The sequence below is a fragment of the Mugil cephalus genome, chromosome 4, assembly GCF_022458985.1.
Source record: "Mugil cephalus isolate CIBA_MC_2020 chromosome 4, CIBA_Mcephalus_1.1, whole genome shotgun sequence".
Taxonomy (NCBI): domain Eukaryota; kingdom Metazoa; phylum Chordata; class Actinopteri; order Mugiliformes; family Mugilidae; genus Mugil; species Mugil cephalus.
Genome location: NC_061773.1, coordinates 10,771,198 through 10,792,356, shown reverse-complemented (window position 1 = coordinate 10,792,356; position 21,159 = coordinate 10,771,198). Strand labels below are relative to the sequence as shown.

Below are 21,159 nucleotides of genomic sequence, written 5' to 3'. Positions count from 1 at the left end.
GGACCTCGTGCCAGGCTTCATGGGGTCTTTGCAGTACAAGCAATCAAAAATCAGTATCAGTATGTGGCAAAAACACAGGCGGGCTAATAACACTGTTCAAACCGAGAGGATAGAAAAAATTAGTTATGGGCAATGTTTCCAACTGACATAATTTTAGCAATGCGAGTTTCAACATAAACAGAAAAAGGAATGAGAAAATAATTGTGGTCAACTGGTGTGTGTGGTAACCCGTTTCAGTCTTCATGTTGGATGCAGTGCGCTTTTTCCAGGGTTTTGGATTTCTCATTATATGTTAGGTACATGAACTTGCACATGACTTGATGCATGGCGTTCGAGTTGACTGAGTGCAGCAGCGTTCTTTATTCGACCTGAAATCACAAATAAAACAGTCTTTCGTATAGGAGGCTTTTTGTTGGGGGGAAATGTTGCGGTGAAGTCAGGACTTGCAGTTGAATTCTTGACGTGAATGAGACTTCTTGCACATGGTCAGATGTCACTTTATCTACTGTAGTTTTTACTGGGAACCGGGAAATCTCCTTATAGCAGCCTTTCGATTATAGCATTCCTACATGGTTCACAGAATCTTTTGATCCCGAGTTGAATATTTTTAATAACATACTGTAATCAGGCATAACATTATGACCACCTTCCTAATATTGTGTAGGTCTCTCTTGTGCCTCCAAAACAGTGGTGACTCATCAGAGAATGGACATGGGTCTACTGAGGGTGTCCTGTGGTGTCTGGTAACACGGAGTTGTTAGTGGGGGCCTTTGGGTCCTATTGGTTGAGGGGAGGGGCCTCTGTGGATCATCCCACAGATACTTAGTTTGGGATCTAGTGAAATTGGAGGACAGGTCAACACCTTGTGCTGTTTTTTTGAGTTGTTCCTTAACCGTTTTTGTGTTCTGCTGGGGGTGGCTGCTGCCATCAAGGAGTGCCATTGATATGGGAGGTGGAGGTGCCTGGTCTGGTCTAGGTGGGGGCTACATGTCTAATGTCAGGTCCAAAAGTTTCCCAGCAGAACACTGTATTTTCACAAGATGGTCAATGTTATTTACTTCTCCTGTCCGTGGTCATAATGTTATGCCTGATCAGTGTATATACGTGCAATTGCAAGCTGAGTCGGCGTAGGTTAGATCTGAAGCGAAAGGACGATTACAATTGATAATTAGCAGAAAAATTAACCGACAATATGTTTCATAGCTGATTATCAGGAAAACATTATTTTTCTGCTTCCAGTCTCTCAGCTGTAATCGACATTTCCTTTGCTCTTCCTTTTGTTTTATATATAAAACTGGCCAGCTGAAAGAAGAAATCTAAAGATTTCACTCGCTGGAAAGTTCTGGTTGATATTTGTAACTGGTTTCAGTTGTGTGATAAATAAGTTCTTTCAAAACGTGCTAATAATTCATAGTATTCCTCTCACAGGATTGCATTACTTCGTCAAAAAATAATCGTATCACCAAATAATCAAATTCGTGCTTTCGGCCACCACTGATTTAAGGTTAAATCTACTAGGAAAAAAAAAGGGAGATTTTCCTCCACACCATCCCCCATGATAAAGCTGAGTAAATAGCTCTCTACGTGGTTCCAAATAATTTCCTTCCAGCTCAGTCCAGAGAGATTTCAGGTTTCAGGCATTTTGTTTTTTTCCCCTACTGAGAGCTTTAGATCGGTTGGCTGCGGGGCTAAGGGTCCGACTCTGTCAACCAGCGCCAATGTAAACACAGCAATTCCTCCCCAATTAGAAACGCTAAATGCATTGGACTCGCTGCAATACCGGGGCTGATCTGTGCAATTAATGCAGCCTTAGTCTCCACTGGCTGCTTTGGATGGCTGGATGGTGGAGATGTATACAGTTTCAGTTCAAGGCCAGTCAGTGGAAGTCTGATTAAGCAGGTTGGACTCATCATGGAAGTATAAACATGAGGTTGGATGGGCGCTTGGTTGCTGGGGTGTTCTTTGGGTCAGCCGTGCCGGGTAGCACCACCAAGATATTTGTGTGGTGGGGAGGTCAATCAGAGGGGGCGATATGGGGAAGAGGAGGATGCAATTCAACTGTGCAGACTCTTAGGATTGTGTACAGAGTATGTGCTTGTTACAATGACTACAGCTACAAGCCACGGCTGTACTGTGACAATTAGTAGAAATCAATTAGTTGCAAATCTCAGATAAAAGTTTCATGAAATACGAACACACTGTTTTTAAGTGTCAAAGTTACATCTCTAAGCTGTTCTGAAATTAGTGCTTCACGTAGATCTACAACACATATACAATATTTAATGTTGCTTTTATTTTATTTTATTTTATTTTATTTTATTTTATTTTATTTTATTGTCACGTGAGTCTGACACAAGGCAACAAACAACTCTATCTGGCTCTGCAGCAAAACATGCAAGACAGGGATAGAAGATCATTGTTCTGGTTTTCTTTTGTCCAGCAGCCATTGTGCATTGTGTGTTCTTGAGGTGTTGGTTTCCACTATCTGCTCGGGGCACTGTACTCTCTCAAAGATAGTTTGCTAACAGAGCTTTCACTCCATTGCCTCTAATGAAAATCCATACTAAACATTTAGCTCTGTGTGAGAAAGGGGGGAAATTCAATAAGACACATAACACAATTTATAAATTACAGGAAGAACCAATCGAACCAACAGGCAAAACGGAGAAATGTTTCTCTATTTATATTTGTTAATTTTGCTGCATTTTGGGAACCTCGTGCAGCGGTTTGTGTGTGGTGAGTGTAAAAACTTTGGAATCTATTTTTCTCGGCCAAAATGAAGTCCAGTGCTGTGTTATTACCCAGTTTTCCCCTCCACACAGATGATCAGTTATGCCGCCAGAGATGTCTCCACTGAGGTATTCCCCAAACTAATGGTCGCTCTTGGAGAGCGCCATCGATAGTAAACTAATCTGCAGCCTGCAAGGCACAGGAAACAGATCTCATTAGCACTCACTGAACTATCTTCCAAGGAAACTTTCATCTTTAGACCACTCTGACAACAGGCCTGAAAGCCAGACTAATGTCACTTACTAGTTCTGGATTTAATAGCTAACAGAAAATGTCTAATAGATGGATGAGCATAGGGTTTGGAAAAGAGTGAAGTGAACTTTGGGAGGTATTTTTATGTGTACAAGGTGTAAGGTGCAGTATTAAAAATTGTAATTAGTACTGTAAGTAATTTTATAAAAAAATATTCTAATGTATTAAAAAAGGGCGTATGTTAATTGTTTCATTATTGCTTGAAATAACTAGTTGTTCTGTTTCTCTGCTTTTTTATCATCTGATTATATTTTCCTCTGAAATTGTATTTATCCTTTCTTTCAAACTGATAAAAAACTATATTTTTATTTATTTATTTTTCTTTTTTATTAAAAAAATGGCTATTGTCTGGTTGCTCTCTTTTCCTCTTGCAATAAGATAAAACAAGCAAACTGATATTTGAGGTGATGCTTCCACGCTGCGGCCGGAGCTACAAGACACACCGGAAGAGTCTGAAGTTTTATTCCTTCCACCACCAGAGGGCGACATCATATAACTCGCACATCCCGCGAGCTTTGCAGATCTCGTTGTTTGTTTACAACCTCGGGACTTCCGGGCTCTGACTGAATAGCTTCTTACGTTTAAGCTAACTGGTTAAATTTAGTTTTCAAGATGGGATGTGATGGCGGTACGATTCCCAAAAGACACGAGCTGGTGAAAGGTCCCAAAAAAGTCGAGAAGGTGTGTTAGATATATTTTTTTCTTTATAAATGTATCAAGTGCCAGTCGATTGCTAACGCTAACGGGCTAAACATGTTATCATTAGCATGCTAAACATATTAAGAGGCGGATTCAGTTACTTCGATAAAGTTTTTTTTGTTTTGTTTTGGGCGCTTATTATATTGTGTATTATTTGCGTTTGTTTTCAAACTATGGCAGTTGGTTCAGTCTTAATAGATTAAAGACGGAGCTAATTCATCTTAACTAGTATTACTTTATGAGTGTGTGGCGTCTTGTTACTTACCTCGGTTAATTTTCAGGTTGATAGAAATGCAGAGCTGGCCGCCAAGTGGAAGTACTGTGCCTTAAGTCAGGAGAAACTCAGACGACCCATCGTTTCTTGTGAACTGGGAAGGTAAGAGTCATTCTTGTATTCGTGGAAAATAAGCTGCATCTAGATACAACTGTGAAGAGAGGCTGGCTGATGACGCAAGTGTACACATTGATATTGTCACCCATTTATTTGGACAATGTTTAATAATTATCCATGTAATTGTTATGGAGCACATCCACCGCAGCACAGTGTGTTCTGAAAGTATGGTTAATGTGTTTCAGGTTGTATAATAAGGACGCTATCATTGAATACCTTCTGGATAAGACGGCTGAGAGACCCAACGCTGAGGCTGTAGCACACATCCGTGGCATCAAGGTAAACTGACGCTGACTCAGGTATACTTATTTAGCCTGTGTTTGTCAAGTCAGACTCAAAGCTATACTGGGCTTTTATACATTTATAGAGACTGGAACCCATGAGTGCATTTATTTTTTTGGATCCAAACAGCAAATTAATAATTCTATCCATCTACGTCTTCTGCAGGATATAAAGGAGCTGAACTTGACCGATAACCCTGAATGGGAGGGAGAGAGAAGAAATACTAAAGGAGACAGATATGAGGACATCCACTGTGGCATGTTCATTTGCCCTGTTGTTGGGTTGGAGATGAATGGCAAGCACAGGTAAACTGTGGTTCCAAGAATAAATAAAAGAGACAACTGCTCTTTTAAAGAAAAATAATCTAAAGGATTCTCTGTGTGTTTAGAAAATTGTCCCTGCACATCTCATTTACTGATGTATACATGTTCACTATTACCTGCACAAACATCTGGCACCCCCATAAGTTGTTGTCACTCGAATATTAAATCTCATACAGTTTAGATCAAATAAGGTAGCAAAAAAAAGCAAGAAAAAAAGGTGTGCCTTATAGCTCACAGAATCTGATTTTCAATTTATTTTATTTACAATGATGGAACCTTTTTTATTGATCTCTCATGGGGAAATTCTTATGATACCTTAAAGCCCAAAAGTTACTTCTCTAACCACTATGTCACAGATCCCTCAGATGTAGGAAAACAAGGTGCACAACAGAAACATCATTTTATTATATCCCACTGTTTCCCTGTTTAGGTTCTGTTACCTGCAGAGTTGTGGCTGTGTCTTCTCTGACAGAGCCCTGAAGGAGGTGAAGACGGAAATCTGCCACAAGGTAAGCAGTATTTTATCATTCTTTAAATAAAGATGTTTCCCCTGTTGTCGGCTACAAGCCATTTTCTTGTGTCTTTGCAACCATGAAACCGCCGTCTATCAGTGGGCCTCATCTTTGTTGTGCTTGGTTGATTCACATATGGCAAACACTCGCTGCTAATGCTCTGCAAATATACAGCTTTGATATGAACGTAGATAACACGATAGTTGTCTGGAAATGACGTTGTTCCTCACGAGCAGTGTGTTGCTCAGATGCATAAGAATGTGACTTTAAGTCTGAAGCCTACCATGCTACCTCAATTTCTGAAACATGCACCCCACAAAATAGTGGCTTTTTAAAAACTATAAAAATAGCAAGAGCATTAACAGAAATAATCTTATCCAATAGTCGAGTAAAGCTCCTACATATCCTAGTCTTTATTGTTTCAGGTTCAGAAACCAAAACGAAATGTTAATGAATATGACTTAACGTGTCACATAAAAGTACTGAACTGAGAAGAGATTTGTGTGATTTGATAAAGCTGAGGGAAACAGAATTTTGATTTAGTATTTGTTGTGACTGTGTGGATATTCAAGTTCTACACCACGATTTAGGTTTGCTGGCTGGTTGTTTATTTTGTTAAAACATTGCAGAGCTCTTCAGCTGTTAAGCTTATAGGCCTGCATTGGATTGATTTTGAAGTTTATACAGTTTCGCAACACACATGTGAACAAGAAGAACAGAAGTAATGATGGCCAAACGAGGCCTCATGAAGCTTTGAACCCTTCTGAACCATTGTATTGAAAATTGGTTCGCTACACATCACAGTACACTCAGACTCCAAGTGGTGCTGTGCTGCATCAGCGAGAGTTTTGAACTTTCGATCTAGCAGAGTTGAAAGAGAACTGATGCTCGAGCTCTCCACCCCAGACAGTTTTTCTGTCAGTATTTGGATTAGGTTTAGTCCCAGCTGTTTTGCCATGTCATTCGTGGCTGATCATTTTATGAAATGTGATCTTGAGATAGCTCAATGGTGACAGTGACATGTTGAAATAATTGTTACACACTTGAGTGTTGACTGTTGTTGTTGTCACCAGAGATAAATCTGTGGTCAGTGTTGCAAGAGCTGCTGCCACTGCTTCCCTTATCTCACACTGGCACTGCAGTATCTCCTATTTACTCTTCTAACGAGTCTCCACCTCTATTTTGAGCTTCATGACACTGCGTCCCATTTGCGCTTGCATCTTCTGCAATCTTTCCCTAACCCCTAACCCTTGTAGTACTTGTTGAAGTCGTCAAGGCCAGGAGTGGCGTCTGTGGATTTTTTTTACAATAAGGTTGATAGCATGTGCAATGCAGACAGCATGCCTAACTGCCGTGTCAGTCAAAAGGCATCTCACACGCATCTTCCAGCAACTTTGGGACAGGGCGTACCCCCAAATGTGATGCTGTGATGCTGACGCCTTTCATGGAAAAATTCAGCAAGTGAGGGTTGTTGAGAAGTTGGGAATGATTCAGACTCGGTGATCACTTTTGTTGGTTTATTTGCAAATATTCTGCGCAGAAGGAGACAAACACACACAAAAGTAAGTAAAACCCAGAGAGCATGTCACACCGAATGTGGTGGTCACATGAGCAAATACTGACATCATGTATGAGAGAAGTAAAACTTGAAAAACACTGTTAGCGACTTAGACTTCTCCTTATCTTCTACATGTCGCTTCTCCGCCATGGCTTGATGAGCCTGTCTAGAGGGGAGAACGTATGTCACCGATGCACAGAACCCAGGATCAGACACCACAGTTAAAGGCTGAGAGTCTTTCATGATGGAGTCATCAAGCTCTTGCTTCCTGGACCCTGAAATCGAAATGGAAATTAAGATAATAATTACATTAAGAGCTTTCCATAGAAATGTATTAGGCTAACAGGGAAAAGAAGTGGTTCTCTCTCTCTCTCTATATATATATATATATATATATATATATGTGTGTGTGTGTGTGTGTATTTTGCCCATATTTAGCTTCACTGTTTCGCTTTTCAAGATGTTTCCAATTTAGCATCACACTGGGATCTCACAGGAAAAGGCTTATTTTGAGCCCTATATGGTTTTAAGTAGCCTCAAAAATATGGTCAGTATTTCTCATGCAGGGGCTATTTTGAAGCAGCAGACCACTGTTGTTATTTTTGTACAAGGGAAGGCATCACAGATGAGAATTAGATCAGTTGTTTAACCAGCAACTTGCCATGCTTAGCATGTGAAGCTGACTTTCTAGATCAACTCAAACCGATACGAATTTGGCTGACCACATAGTGTTGACAGTTGCTCACAATTTTGGTGAACATCTAAAAATATAGTAGACAGACAGAGAGAGAGAGAGAATATAGCTTGACTTCACACTTTAAAGCGAAACCCCTAAAGCTGCTATATGAACCATGGTTATGTTTAACTCATAGAATAAACGCTTTATTACGCTTTTTGCACAGTTTTTGTAAGAATTGATATTCATTCAGGTCAAATTTCATATTCCTTACATTCAGAAGTTCAGTTTTGTGAAGGACTGATAAAAATATAAAGTACTGGGCAGAACTCTAAGCCATATTCCTTTCTTGTCTTACTTTAATTTAGGGCATTGTTACAACCCATGACCCATAAACCACATCTTATTTATTCCTACATGTTTTTTGAAATGACATGATCAAGTTGCTCTTTTCAGTGCCACTCGTGTTTCATTGTACACTATGTGCATTCACCTTGAATGAATTTGTCCAATTTTACTGCGTAACTTAACAAACCAAGTTTAGAGGCTTTATTTTCCATGATAATTTTATTTGTTTGCTGCTTAATCATTAAATAAAACTGTACAACATGCTGAACAATATTGAATAATTATATATCTTTAATCTGTAATTTAATCAATAATTTATTCACATGATTCATCTGCTCACATTTTGACATAGAAAGCCACAAAATGGTAAAATGATCCACATGTATCCCGACAGTAACTTCATGCTCAGGCACTGCTGTTGAAGTAGTTGCTGCTGCTGTTGCTGCTGCTGCTGTTTGAGCTTCTTGGTGTAGCCAGCAGCCAGGATGGTTCTATGGGAACAGCTGCTTGATTCAGCACTTTGTTCCTGTGCCACTGCTCCAGACAGTCTAGTGCCTCAGGAAAGGTGTTACTCTCGAACTTATTGGCAAACATGCTGTTCTTATCGATTATCCATGGCAGATCTTGAATTCCGTAGATACAGATGTCTCGCACGTATTTCCCTTAGAAATGACAGAATTTATATGTTAATTAATATACGTGTGTGTGCGTGTGTGTGTACAGCAGGTAAAATAAGTATTGAACATATCACATTTTTTCATAGTAAACATATTTCTAAAGGTGCTTATTGACTTGAAATTTTCACCAGGTGTTGGTAACAACACAAGTAATCCACACATAGAAACCCAGACAAATACTTATGTGTAATAATGTAAAAAATACAGAGGGAAAAATTATTGAAGACACACAGAAAGGGAGAAACATTGTGTGACCTAATTGAATAGCATGTTACTTAGCCCTGTTTGAGGCAATGCACCGACTAAAATCTATCAGCGATCAGAAAACCATCCTGCCCCTTGTCAATGCAAATTAATATAAATACTATAAAAAGGTGTGTCATTACCAAGGTGTTACACAAGGAACATCTCATGATGGGCAAAAGCAAAGAACTCCCTTAAGACCTTTGCAACCTTATACGTCCTGATCATCACGCACATGGTTACAAAAGGATTTCTAAACGTCTGAACGTTTCAGTAAGCACTGTTGGGGCCATAATCTGGAAGTGGAAAGAACGTCACTGGATGCCATAACACACACTATGTTTGGAGGACAAAATGCACTGCACATTACCCCAAAAACACCTTACGGACAGTGAAGTTTGGAGGTGGGAACATCATGGTGTCTGGCTGTTTTTCTGCATATGGGACTGGCAAACTTCATATAATTGAAGGGAGGATGAATGGAAAAATGTACTGAGACATTCTTGACAAAAAATCTGCTGCCATCTACCAGAATGATGAAGATGAAATGAGGGTGAACATTTCAGCAAGACAATGATCCCAAACACAGAGCCAAGGAAACTCTCAACTGGCTTCAGAGAAAGAAAATAAAGCTGCTAATGGCCCAGTCAGTCACCTGACTTGAATCCAATTGAAAATCTATGGAAAGAACTAAAAATCAGAGTTCATAGAAGAGGCCCACAGAACCATCAAGATTTAAAGACCATTTGTGTGGAAGAATGGGCCAAAATCACACCTGAGCAAAGCATGCGACTAGTTTCTCCACACAGGAGGCGTCTTGAAGCTTCATTACCAACAAAGGCTTTTGTACAAAGTATTAAATAAATATCAGTAAGCGTGTTTAATACTTTTTGACTTACATTACACATAACTAAATCTCATGTCAATAGCATCTTTAGAAATATGTTTACTATGAAAAAAAGTTATGTTTTCAATACTTATTTTACTATGCTGTATATATTAATCTGTAAAAGGCCATGTAAATTACTAGTATGAAGTATGCATTGCCAATTCCAAAATACCTGGAATTAGCGGAGCTCAGGTGAGCACGGCCAATAGAATTTAATTTGTGTCTGTATGTATCCTTAATGTACTCCCTGGATTAATACGCATACTCTTCTATACTGTACCTTTGCAACCGTTGTGCATACGTGCCTCTTGGTCCCTCCACTTGATTGCCCGAATATCTCCTTCCCAATCTCCATCAACGTGGCTGCCTGGAGCTTCTTCAAACAAAAAATGGGACCAAATGAAACATTGTGTGACCTAATTGAATAGCATGTTACTTAGCCCTGTTTGAGGCTTCTCTAGCACAGCTTGGGAAGCAAAGCTTGTCAAATTGTGCTTTACTGATTGTCAGAGGCTCATTGTTCACTATGACCAGCAAAAAAATCCCCCTACAACTATGGTTAGAGCCACAGTTGTAGTTGTAGAGGTTCTTTTTCTATAGTCTGCTACAAATAGTACCATCAAGCTGAAATTCATATTTTAATGTAATTATCATTTAATAAGAAAAATGAATTCCTGCAAAGGGAAAAGGTTTTATCTTGTAAGGTACCTGGGTTCTTGCAAGATTTGTGAGATTGCAAGCTCTGCTTTTATCAATGCATCGACCTTTCTACATTAGTGCTAATGCACACATTACCAGTGCATGTACAAACTGTGACTGTAGTCACGCTAAATTGGACAGACACAAGACTGTGCCCTTCGAGAAACATTTTTATCCGGTTCTGATCCTTACCCTCTCCTTGTTTTTGGTGGCATTGGCCATGCAAGCTTGAAATTCTTAGTGGTGCAATAAAAGCTCAGTCAACAAGCCAGTGTAAAAAAATTGAAGGCTTTGACATGCTGTTTGATCTGGTTTAACCTTGTAGCATTGATTGGGTCTTTTTGTTTAAACATCATAATTCCACTCGTTAATAATTAATCGTTCTATACCGGGGTTTGTGTTGCAGAAAAAGGTTAGTCAGCAGTACAGTAAACGGTTGCTTGTCTGTGTACTTACAACCAACTCTTTACCTTTGACGTGGTTGAGTGTCACCCAGAAGTGTTCATCCGGACTGTATGTGTCTTTGGACCACTCCAAAAGGTCCTTGGCTATTTGGCTTTTAAGAACAAAGTCTACAAAATCCCTTGTGAGAGCGTAGTACGCTGTTCCGAAGTAAACTTGAAGGTTGTGTGGAGAAGGGCCTTTCATCAGTCCAAACCCTTTAGGAGCAACATGGGACCCGATGATCTCCCTGTGCTGGAGTTGTGTCCTGTGTCTCATAGAAGCCGGCTGCTTTACGCCTGGCGTCATATTTCTGTCCTTCCACTCTTTGCTTTGCAAGTACTGCACCAGTTCCAGGTTGCTCTTGACAGGGAAGTCCTGTCCGCACAGATTCACCACCTTCCTCCAGCCTATCTTGGACTTAATTAGATCTTTCATGCAGTTCAAATCCGCTTGCAGGCGAGAAAACCCACCATAAGTCACTATCTCGCTCCGGCTGGAGAGGAAGGTGTTTTGGAAACAGCCGACCAGCTTCCGTACGGCCTCCTGGTACTCCCACGGAGTCTTAGCATCCATGTGAATGCAGTAGACGTTTTGTGGCATGTAAATGGCCCTCAACAGGCGCACAAAAATCTCCAGCTCTTTGTGGACAGTTACAATAAACGCTAAAGGGTAGTCCTCCTCCTCGCGACTTAGAGGTTTTGTGATAAAGTGTAGGTCTCTGGTCAAATAGGAACACTGCACATGACTGTTCAGAATATAACTTTCCACCTGTAGACAGAACAAAAGATACATTAACCCGGCTGCTGCTATAAAAAAACGCTTCTATTCTTAACTTTTAGAATCTGTACTCAAATTTGTGGTCATTTTCAGACAATAGGCACTTACTTGCTCGTCCTAATTGATCTTTTTACTCTTATTTTTTTTAAACAGTTGCCACCACTGATCCTGATAGATCATCAATTTTCAAGCAGACTGAACAAAATATTGTAAAAATATTATACTAATATATTTTGAAGTCTTGCCTTTATTCAATCTGTTGTTTTTAATAGAGTTAATTGAACTTGAACATATTGAATGTCATATACCTGGCAATCACGTCGGTACCATTCTTCTGTCTCCGTGCTGGGCAGAAAAGCTTTACATTCAGGGGAGAAGGGTCTGCAACTTGGAACCTGTGGGGGCTTCAACTCAGTTGGTATTCTAGTCCTCAAATACATGAATGAAAAGATAATAATGCTCATCCCCAGACACAACAGGAAGCTGCATTTTGTCCCTTCAAGCCTGCACATAATATCCCAGTTTTTCTGTAGTCTGCCAGCACCACCACCACAGATAATGTTCCTGCAATAGAGACATCCAGCTTGGTTATTTGCAGAAGGGTCTCAGACCCCTGAGGAGTATTAAATAGGGTTAAGTATGTGGGTTACGAATAATTGATTTTACTAGTTTAGTGTACCAGATCTCCTCTATTAATAACTGTCATCTAATCTGTGCTATTTTAACTGCCGACACATTGTCTCTGACTTCTGCCATAAATCCATACAAGCAAAAATGAAAACAATACGAGGAAAACAGTGTGTAGAGAGCTTTAAATGCAGTCACCAAAGCTTTTTTAAATTTTATCGCATTTCCTATTTATCAAGCTGTTGCTTAATTCACCACCCTTATATATGCGACACTTACATGCATGTGTGTGTTGTCATAAAAGCCACAGCTTGATCAATAGTAAATGTGTTGACGTATACATTTTTCAAATGAAGTAAAGTGAAGTGTCATGTGAAAATTCAGTCTACTTTCAACCAAAAGCTATTTTACATCAAACATAAAGAATGAATTAATTACTATTGAAAATACTCATTGTTGCAGTTGAGACTTAGTCGACTGTCTGGACACTGAAATCACTGGAAATCACAGGGATCTAGATGTGCAAGGTACAACAGATAGCAGTACATAAACAAGCAACATTTTAGGAGATAGAAGAAAACGCAAGCACACTGTCTAGAAGTTGAGAAAAAGCACGGTAGCCTGATCATAAATGTCAAATTAGGGTAAAGAGGCATTTGTGTGTACTTTCAAAGGAGAAACGTAGTAACAACATGGTACTCTTGATACTGTCTTTATAGATTTGTTCCATATAAATAAGACTCCTATTTGACCCTAACCCAACTAAAGGGCGTTCTTAAGACATCTCACCACTTTTATTTCTCCCACTATCCAGTACTCTTTGGCACAAGCTTTGTAAAGGGTAGTACCTCGAGCTTGCTTTCTTTTTAGATGTTAAATTTGCCACAAGCCATTTGGGGTGTGTGATATTGATATCGTAGTTCAGATTTGATTAAATTGAAATAAACTGCTGGATATCCTTCTTTCTCAATGAACAAATTACACAAGAGACAAGAAGAATATACTCTGTACTCTGCTGAGAGCAGCGTGGCAGACACAAGTACTGATAGGGGGGCTTCCGTGGCATTGTGTAGGTTTTTATCTGGGTTAAGATTCTCCCCTCACGAACCTTTCCTTTTTTGGAGACTGAGAGTGAAAACCCAACAACTCCCATTTAGCATGTAAATAAGCAGTAGCTTGCTGATCTCTGTGTTTGTAGATTGTGTTTTAGGTCCATGCCTAAGCATTTGGCATTCCCAACACTAATTTTGGGATTATGTCTGCCTGCCATCCTTATGCTGTGTGGAGGAAAGACCTAAAGAATACGCTGGTGCAACACACAGGAACACACACAAACATGCAGATAGCGTATGGAGCCAGTTACCTTAGAGGCAGTTCTGTCCGTAGTCCTTAGGTGGAGATGTAAAAGTTTATACATCAGCGCCCATGTGGTTGTTTGTTTCCGAAACAGCTGCTACGAGCTTGGTTAATACAATCCATCCAGACTCCTGCGGGGAACAGTAGTAATTTGTACGGACTCCATCATCAGCAACAACAGGAGCAGCAGCGTCGGCCGCGTTTTGCGCTAGATTTGGTTTGACTGTGTTGCTATGTCCTGGCAGAGAGGCTGCTTTCTCAGAGCTTGACACTAAGTCTGAGTGAGGCTCAGTGTTTTGCGAAAGGTCTGTGTGTGTTTTCTTTCTCCAGTTGTGCTCAGTCACTCCCCCCCCCCCCCCAACATCCCCAAGAGACGAGGTCCGTCCCTGCTTGGTTACCAGCAGTAACACCCAATCACACACCTGACACACAAAAACATACTCGCATCTCACGCGCGCACACACACACACACTCACACACTCACACACACTTTTTCCACTCTCCTCCCCCATACAGTTTCCTACTCACCAGTGTGTTGCATTTCTCTTTTTTTGTCTTTCTCTTTTCATTCTTTTCCTTAGAATTGCTCCAGGCTATTTTCAGTTAATTTCCAAAGCTGTTCACTTCAAGGTGTACAGAGCAAGTTATCCGCAACGCCGCTTTGTCTTGTACCTTCCTCTGCTTCTTCACAAGTCGTTGAGATAGTGCTGAAAGCAGTATTGTGGCTCATTTGCTCACCAACTTAATGATAAGGCGCTCGGCTAGCGGTTGCCCTGTGTCATTTGTGGTACCAGCAACAGCAGAGTAACTGACTTCAGAGCCGCACGCACAGAGGTTGTTTGCTGCTTGGTCAGCTTCTGAGATTATCTCTCTTGTGTTGTACAGAGCACATGGCCGGAGTTCACACCCACTGAGTCGGCCACACAATAGATCCCCTGCTGGATGCTCACGGGTTTAATATTTGTGTTTTGTTTTTTTAGTTTTTTTATCTGTGTGATGTGTTCACCTGTTATTATAAAGCAGTAATGTCGCTGTGTGATTTTTAGTAATACACTAAATTGTGTATGGAGGATTTTTGCCATACTTCCTTAGGTCAGCCTGTCTTAAAAGGTGCTTTGTTTATTGGCTGGGCTTTAAATTCTGAAAGTTTGAAGGGTCAAGCTGTTGAATAAGTTACAGCATCCTTAGCCATAGTCATTCATTGATGTGTGCATGTCTGACTGAATTCATTTGCGTGCCTCCCTTCTTTTGTTTGGTTTTGTCTTCCTCTGTAAACTTAATGCAGCCTGCATGCCAATAAAGTTATGAATGAATCAGTGTTGCAGAGAAATAGTTTTGGATGTTGGTCTTTCGTGTGTGTTGAGCTGTGAGCCAAGTGTTGTTTACATATTTCATTTTCACTGGAAAAATGATATGCAGTTGCCCTCATGGAGGGCTTGACTAATTTTACTGCGTGCATTGTCAGCCTACCTAATCCCCACCACATATGCCTCAGAAACAATTTTAAAAGCTTCCATCAAGCCGGGTAAGCAAATCATTGCTTTGCAAGACAAAGCAGCTCTATCCTTACCTGTAGCTGACCTGAACCTTGTTAAAGTTCGTTAAACCCTTTCAATGAAATTTTTGTCGCTCAACATATTTTGGAAATTTATGCTTGATTGTGGTGGGCAGTGAAAGTCTTGTTTTCCAGCCACATGCTGAAATAAAGCATTGCATCTGTGCGGGGCTGCAGGGTATGCTTAATATAAGTACTGTAATGACAATACTCATATAGAACACATTTAAATACAGTCCATTTGGTTTGTTCGTTTTTTGTTAATATTCATACTTGTAGCATAATTTGTAACATAATTGAAGAAGCCTGATGTGAGTGGTAGAGCTGTGTGTCCTTTACATTTCTTTGAAACCTTTTTTCTCCCAGTGTCTCTTACCTGGAATGTGACGTTTGTGTTTTAGTGTGGGGAACCGTTTAAAGACGAGGATCTTATTGTGCTCAATGGCACTAAAGAAGAGGTGGACAAGCTGAAGGAAAGGATGGAAGAGAAGCGGGCCAAAGCCAAAACCAAGGTGAGGTTTAGTTTTAACTAATGTTGGATGATGAAATGTATATTACATTGTAATATACGTCACTGGTCTACTTTGTTTGGTTATTGGTTATCTATACATCAGGGCCAGTGATGTAGGAGAACATCTGACATGTTCATTGACCTGAGAGTGAGGGGGAGGACCTTTCCAGGCATAAGTGAAATGGCTGTTTTTGTTTCAGGTTTTTTTCAGAATCTACAGATTCTGAAGCCATAAAACAAGCTTTTAAGCACATTCCCACGCCACAAGACACTAAGGGTGCACTCACACTACGCAACTGTGCCGTGCTGTTTTGTTCATGTCTCTTGGTGCTATAATGAGGAAGTTAAAGGAATACACAACCCCTTCGGGAAATTTAGTCACTGTTGGGACTATATTCCGGCAAAGCACCGGCAAGACACCACTGCCGGGCACAAAGACACCACGCAGCACCCGAATATCCTCAACTTCTGTCAACACACCAGTGTGACTGGTTTTCAGGTTCTGCGGGTGATGTCTTTGCTCCTGGGGAATAGGGTGCGTGACTAAATTTCATAAACGGGTGGCGTATCCCTTTAACCTGTTATTATTCTAATCATAGTTTCTACCATACTGCCGTCCAGAGGCTAGTTAAGGAAATACCTTTGGAATCTAATAGCGGGTTAGCCGTCTTAATACGCTTATATTATGGCAAAGCAAGACTGGTTATCATAGCATCCATGTTTGCGGAATATAATCTACCTTTCCTTCTTCTTTGCATTGTAGTTAGCATAGGTTATTATTTATTAATTATCGTATGATCGAAATGAATGGATGTTTCTGATAATGTGTTTTCATGCGAACATGATGTTTAATTGAAAATGTTCCTCCTCAGTTTCCATTATATACCTACTGTTGTGTTACATCATAACACGTTATTCATCATATCATTGTTGTTCATTATTCACTGTTTATGTTAAATAAATCATATATTTCACTAAAGTCCTTGTCCGAAAGGTCCTTGTGAGCTGGAAAGAGATGATCACTGTACTGAGAGCTAACACATTAGACGATGAGATTGATTTAATATTAATTATAATAATATTATAATATTAACTATTTAACTGTTTAACTGTTTTCCTCTGAAGAGGTGGTGCCCCGAAGAAACTACAAGAGCCTAATTAAACTTAAAATGTTTAAGAACTTATTTCCGCTGCAGCGGTGCGCTGTTGGTTTTATAATAATATACCTTGCCTCTTTTTTTTCTTCTTCTTCTTCTTTTTTTTTTTTTAGAAATCAAAGAAGACCAAAGCAGCTGAAGCGGTGTCCACGCCATCAGAATCAAAAGGTTTGTGCAAAGTGTGAAAAGGTCACTATGATCGAAACCAGTGTATGTTCAACATTTGCATAAACAAAACAAAACAACTAACCAACCATCAGAAATGGTACGTCTTGATTTGAATAAAGTATGAATGCGCTTTAGTTTAGCAGCTGGTATATTCGTATATATATAGTTGTTTAACTCTCATGACGTGAATACTGAGAAGTTAATGGGAAGTCGTCTGGATCCCGGCACACCTCTTTATTAACTCAGGTTAATGTTTTATTTCCTAAAAGCATATGAATGTTTTTGTTAGAAGAATCTGCTTTTGTTTCAAAGAGTTGACCCAACATCTGCTATATAATAAATCTCCGAAGCCTTTTGTGTGTATAGCAGCTGAAGGTCTAATAACTTCAGACAACGAAATTCACCGGCAAATTGTTGATGTGCCGCCTTCTCTCTGTTCCTGCAGTTGATGTCGAGGGGATTTGGCTTGTTCCTCTGTTAGCGCTAGCGGATGTCTTTTCAGATGAGTGTGCATTGCAGTGGTACTTGTTGGTATTTGTAGTATTTCTGTAGAATGGGCTTCATCTTCAAAATATTTCCACATACTTGATGAGCCGGTGCTAGTTTGCTGCTGTCTGCGACCTGTCATAACCTTGCTATTTTCACATGATTGGTGACTGGTCGACTTCCTGCTTACAGCGCCATGGTACAGCAGTAACGTCAACAAGTCCGTACAACCCCTAGTACAAGCATAATATTCTGTAGTTTCATGACTCTTGTCCCTATTGCATAATTTCTTCATGCTCGTGCTTTGGCAGCGGTGTGTTATTCTAAATTAAAAATGAATTTCCTGATAACTGTTCTTGAGTGTCTGACTACAGTATGGGTATTTTTGGTGAGTCGTGTATCCTTTTAAGAAAAATACGCACCTACCTTGAAATAACCAATGATTTAGTGGAATTGTTATGGATTAGTCGTATGGTTCAGGGTCGTATGTGTGTGTCTATTATTAAGTTTTTCATTTTCTCTCCTGAGCCACATAAACAAGCAAAGACATGCAGTGAGAACCATACTGCTACAGGTACGGTGGTTTTACAGGCTACCCCTCTGTTTATGAGGCTGAGATCTGAGACCTGCACTGTTATGCGTCCTCACATAGCATTGGTGTGGTTTCCTGTTTGGTTTTCCTGGACGAACAGGGTTTGGCTGAGAAAGACCTGAAGTTTATTTGCTTTGCTTAACCCAAAGTACACTCTTTCCTTTTCCTGTTACTATGAAACCTTGTGAATATAAAAGTAAGTAATGTTTTGTTGAGCTAAAACAAAGCTTATCGGTTTGCCATTGTTTTAAAGGCCACACACTCTCCTCCGCTCCGTGTACAAGTTGCAGTGGATTCTGGAGTAACTTATTACATATTTGGATGGTCACACTCTCTTATCTTTTTAGAGGGCTGCAAAATACCAAAGGGTTTCCCACACGGTCACATCTGGCAGTGGGCAAAAAAAACAACAAAAAAAAACGATGTAAATCACGCACACTTGCACAGAATAATTCTTGATTCTTGTTTTTCCTTACAGAAGACACAAAGTCAGCACCAGGGGATGTAGCAGGAAGGAGCGCTCTGGAAAATGGAGGGGAAAGCAGCCAGCCAGGTAGATAACCACACTTACTGTATCTCTCATAAACACAACTCCCAACCTGTGTTTAGACAAAACCTTACTCGGCACTTAGTAGGCACTAGGCACAGTAAACAACCATTAGTTCAAAGAGCTGTTTCAAATGTGATAGTAGTTCATATAATCACCTGGGTAATGTCTTCATGAAGACCTTAAACTTTCAAAACGCAAAGAATGTACCTGGATCAGGATCTGTTTCTTCAAGAAGTACAAGCTCATCTGCCCTTGTTTCAGCTTGTTGTTTTTTTGAATATACCATAACCTGGATGAAATCTTCGCAGACACGTCCTCAAGAAAACTCAAACTCTGAAACAGTGAGGGCAGTATATAGGTGTGCAGTGTGTGTGCACATAGGTGAAATCCCATGTTTGTATGTTAGGTATGTTTATCTTTACGGCAGTTGCACAGCCACCCTACTGTTGCACATGTTTGAAATAAAAAAAAATATATATATATATTTGAACATGTGCATATTATTATTTGAATAGTTTAATAGCTTAAGATTCAATGCAAAATGATAATAATCATGTATATCTGATAGGATATAAGTAGGTAGGGGGTCTCTACTTAATTTCTCCATCAGTTTGGGGGTCCTGGAGTAGAGCATTTTATAACAGGCCTCAAGTGGCCATTTCAGGAACCTCACGTTGAACACGACCTGCATTTCGTTAGACTAATGAAATAATTACCTAATTGTCATTTTTTGATTGCTACAATATCAATTAAAATTCAAATGTGCCTGCTCAAACTTAGGTTTTTTCTTGTTTTCCAAAAAATGTTCAAGTAGGACTTAGGCAATGATGCTATCAGGCTAACAATTTAATATAAACTCAAATGGTCACTCAGTCTCAGTCTTTTCAGTCAATTTGCAATCACCTAGTTAACTACATTTACATCCCTTTCCTTAGAGATGTAGTAGCATAAAGCATTATCAAATTCAAATAACCATCAAAATCTAATGAATCTGCATCCCCCCCCCCCCCCCCCCTCATTCTACCTCTAAGCTGTTGCCGGACCCTCTGGAGCCTCCAGCTCCTCTAAAGGCACCAAGCTTTTGACGTCCACCACCACCAAGAGATCCATCCAGAAAATGGAGGAGAAGTCGGAGGCTTTTAAATCCTTGTTCACCACCCACAGCTCCGCCAAGCGCACCAAGGACCAGACATCAAACTGGGTCACCCATACCCCGTATCACTTCTAGTAAATGTTCTTCAAAGTAGAGATGACCATTTTTTTTTTTTTTTTTTTTCATTTCTTTTTTAGGTGGCTCCAGAAATAATGACCCATTAAGGACTCATGAACCTGGTTCTGCATACCCAACACACACACATATTCACACACACATATTCTCTAATAATGTCACCATTAGTGCGCGGACTCGTTTCTCAACTTCAGTTCGTCAGTCCCGTCGGTCCCCAGCAGCTCAGTGTTTACACGTTGTTAGCTGCTCCCCAAGCTGTGGGTCCTTGTTTTGTAACCTAATTCCTCCCTCATGTATACCACTGTGTTCTCAGTCACTAGCCTGTAGAGACTTATTGCTAGGAGGAACGCTAAAATCTCTGTCTCTCTGCTGTCTCCTGGTGGACGCTGACTTCTTTTATGTGAAACTTCTGCATAAACATAAGTGTTTGGTGAGAGTGTATAAAGGATTAATTCCACTTTTCAGTTGAGGCCATTTAAAGGGCGAAAGGTCTGATCCATAGCCGATAACTATTCGTCTATGAATGAACGTGTGGTGCAGATATTTTTCTTCATAAGTTCACTATATGCTTGTCCCGCTTTACTTTTTTTTTTTTTAGAATATATTTAACAGGTTTAGCAAAGAAATTTCAAACATTTTTCAGTCTCTTGTATTATTTCTAGAAGACGCTGAGGTTAGCAACACAGCATCTGGTGTATTTATTGAAATCTGTCTTTGGGTGCACGCTTTTATTAGTGCACATCACAAACGGTGGCTTTAATGTGCGTTTAAAGGATGATGAGACATATACTTAAAGCTTAAAGCTCAGTGTTTTTATTAAAGCTTCTATATTTCACTTCTTTTTGTGATATTTGGACCCTTGTCGTCGAAACTAACTGTATTTTCAAACTGGCCTCAAATTTAATTCTAATTAATTCTGATTTAGAAAATGCAGTCTTGAAATTCTCTTCTCAGTGCATGTAACAAGCTACAATACATTATTATCAAATTACACTTTTTCTACATTTTTCCCTGATTTTGCTTCATAGAACGAGTAAAAATAAACAACTATGTACCTTCATTTTTTGTCTCGTCTGTGGTGTAAACCTCGGTTGCACAATTCTACAAGGGGGCAAGGAAGAGCAATAATTAACCAAGATGACGGTAGCAACAGCAACTCCCTGTTGGGTTCATGAAGGGAAAATTCACACCAAAAACAAACTATAACGGGCTCCTGTTACCTTACATGTGATTGCAGAAGGGTTTGAACATGGTGTCAAGTTTGGGGATATTAAGCCCACAGCAGTTTATACGCTTGTCTACCATTTCCTGCATATTCAGGCAATACAATACAAAATACATTCAGTAATATCTGAAGTCTTGCTTAAGT

General features: G+C 39.8%; 2 protein-coding genes across 6 annotated transcripts; one reads left to right on the top strand and one right to left on the bottom strand.

Annotated features, from left to right (window-relative positions):
* The first annotated feature begins 1,670 nt into the window (after positions 1 to 1,670).
* rtf2 (replication termination factor 2) lies at positions 1,671 to 20,850 on the top strand. The gene is made up of 9 exons (XM_047583416.1): positions 1,671 to 3,723; positions 4,023 to 4,117; positions 4,318 to 4,411; positions 4,580 to 4,719; positions 5,168 to 5,246; positions 15,500 to 15,610; positions 16,880 to 16,934; positions 18,491 to 18,565; positions 19,594 to 20,850. Exons 1-9 carry the CDS (start codon positions 3,655 to 3,657, stop codon positions 19,788 to 19,790), a joined length of 915 nt encoding a protein of 304 aa, XP_047439372.1. The 5' UTR covers positions 1,671 to 3,654; the 3' UTR covers positions 19,791 to 20,850.
* gcnt7 (glucosaminyl (N-acetyl) transferase family member 7) lies at positions 5,255 to 15,483 on the bottom strand. Of its 5 annotated transcripts, none has more exons than XR_007112616.1 (6): positions 13,551 to 13,835; positions 11,869 to 12,124; positions 10,810 to 11,551; positions 9,921 to 10,016; positions 8,172 to 8,493; positions 5,255 to 7,082 (listed from the first exon to the last, which is right to left on the bottom strand). XR_007112616.1 is itself a non-coding variant. In XM_047583415.1 (6 exons), exons 2-6 carry the CDS (start codon positions 13,602 to 13,604, stop codon positions 8,237 to 8,239), a joined length of 1,236 nt encoding a protein of 411 aa, XP_047439371.1. In that variant the 5' UTR covers positions 13,605 to 13,674; positions 14,072 to 15,483; the 3' UTR covers positions 5,255 to 8,236. The 5 variants fall into 5 exon arrangements, 4 of the variants coding, with proteins under 4 accessions (XP_047439371.1, XP_047439367.1, XP_047439369.1 ...); XM_047583415.1 differs by adding an exon at positions 14,072 to 15,483 and having other exon boundaries at positions 5,255 to 8,493; positions 11,869 to 11,955; positions 13,551 to 13,674; XM_047583411.1 differs by having other exon boundaries at positions 5,255 to 8,493.
* Positions 20,851 to 21,159: the final 309 nt, after the last annotated feature.

Excerpts from the sequence above, each read along its gene's own strand:
- rtf2 (XM_047583416.1), top strand. The coding sequence starts at position 3,655 with ATGGGATGTGATGGCGGTACGATTCCCAAAAGACACGAGCTGGTGAAA. Across the intron at positions 4,720-5,167 it reads GAGATGAATGGCAAGCACAG|GTTCTGTTACCTGCAGAGTT; the intron begins GTAAACTGTGGT and ends TTCCCTGTTTAG. Across the intron at positions 15,611-16,879 it reads GGGCCAAAGCCAAAACCAAG|AAATCAAAGAAGACCAAAGC; the intron begins GTGAGGTTTAGT and ends TTTTTTTTTTAG.
- gcnt7 (XM_047583411.1), bottom strand. The coding sequence starts at position 12,072 with ATGTGCAGGCTTGAAGGGACAAAATGCAGCTTCCTGTTGTGTCTGGGG. Across the intron at positions 11,552-11,868 it reads GGTACCGACGTGATTGCCAG|GTGGAAAGTTATATTCTGAA; the intron begins GTATATGACATT and ends TTCTGTCTACAG. Across the intron at positions 10,017-10,809 it reads GACACTCAACCACGTCAAAG|AAGCTCCAGGCAGCCACGTT; the intron begins GTAAAGAGTTGG and ends TTTTGTTTGAAG.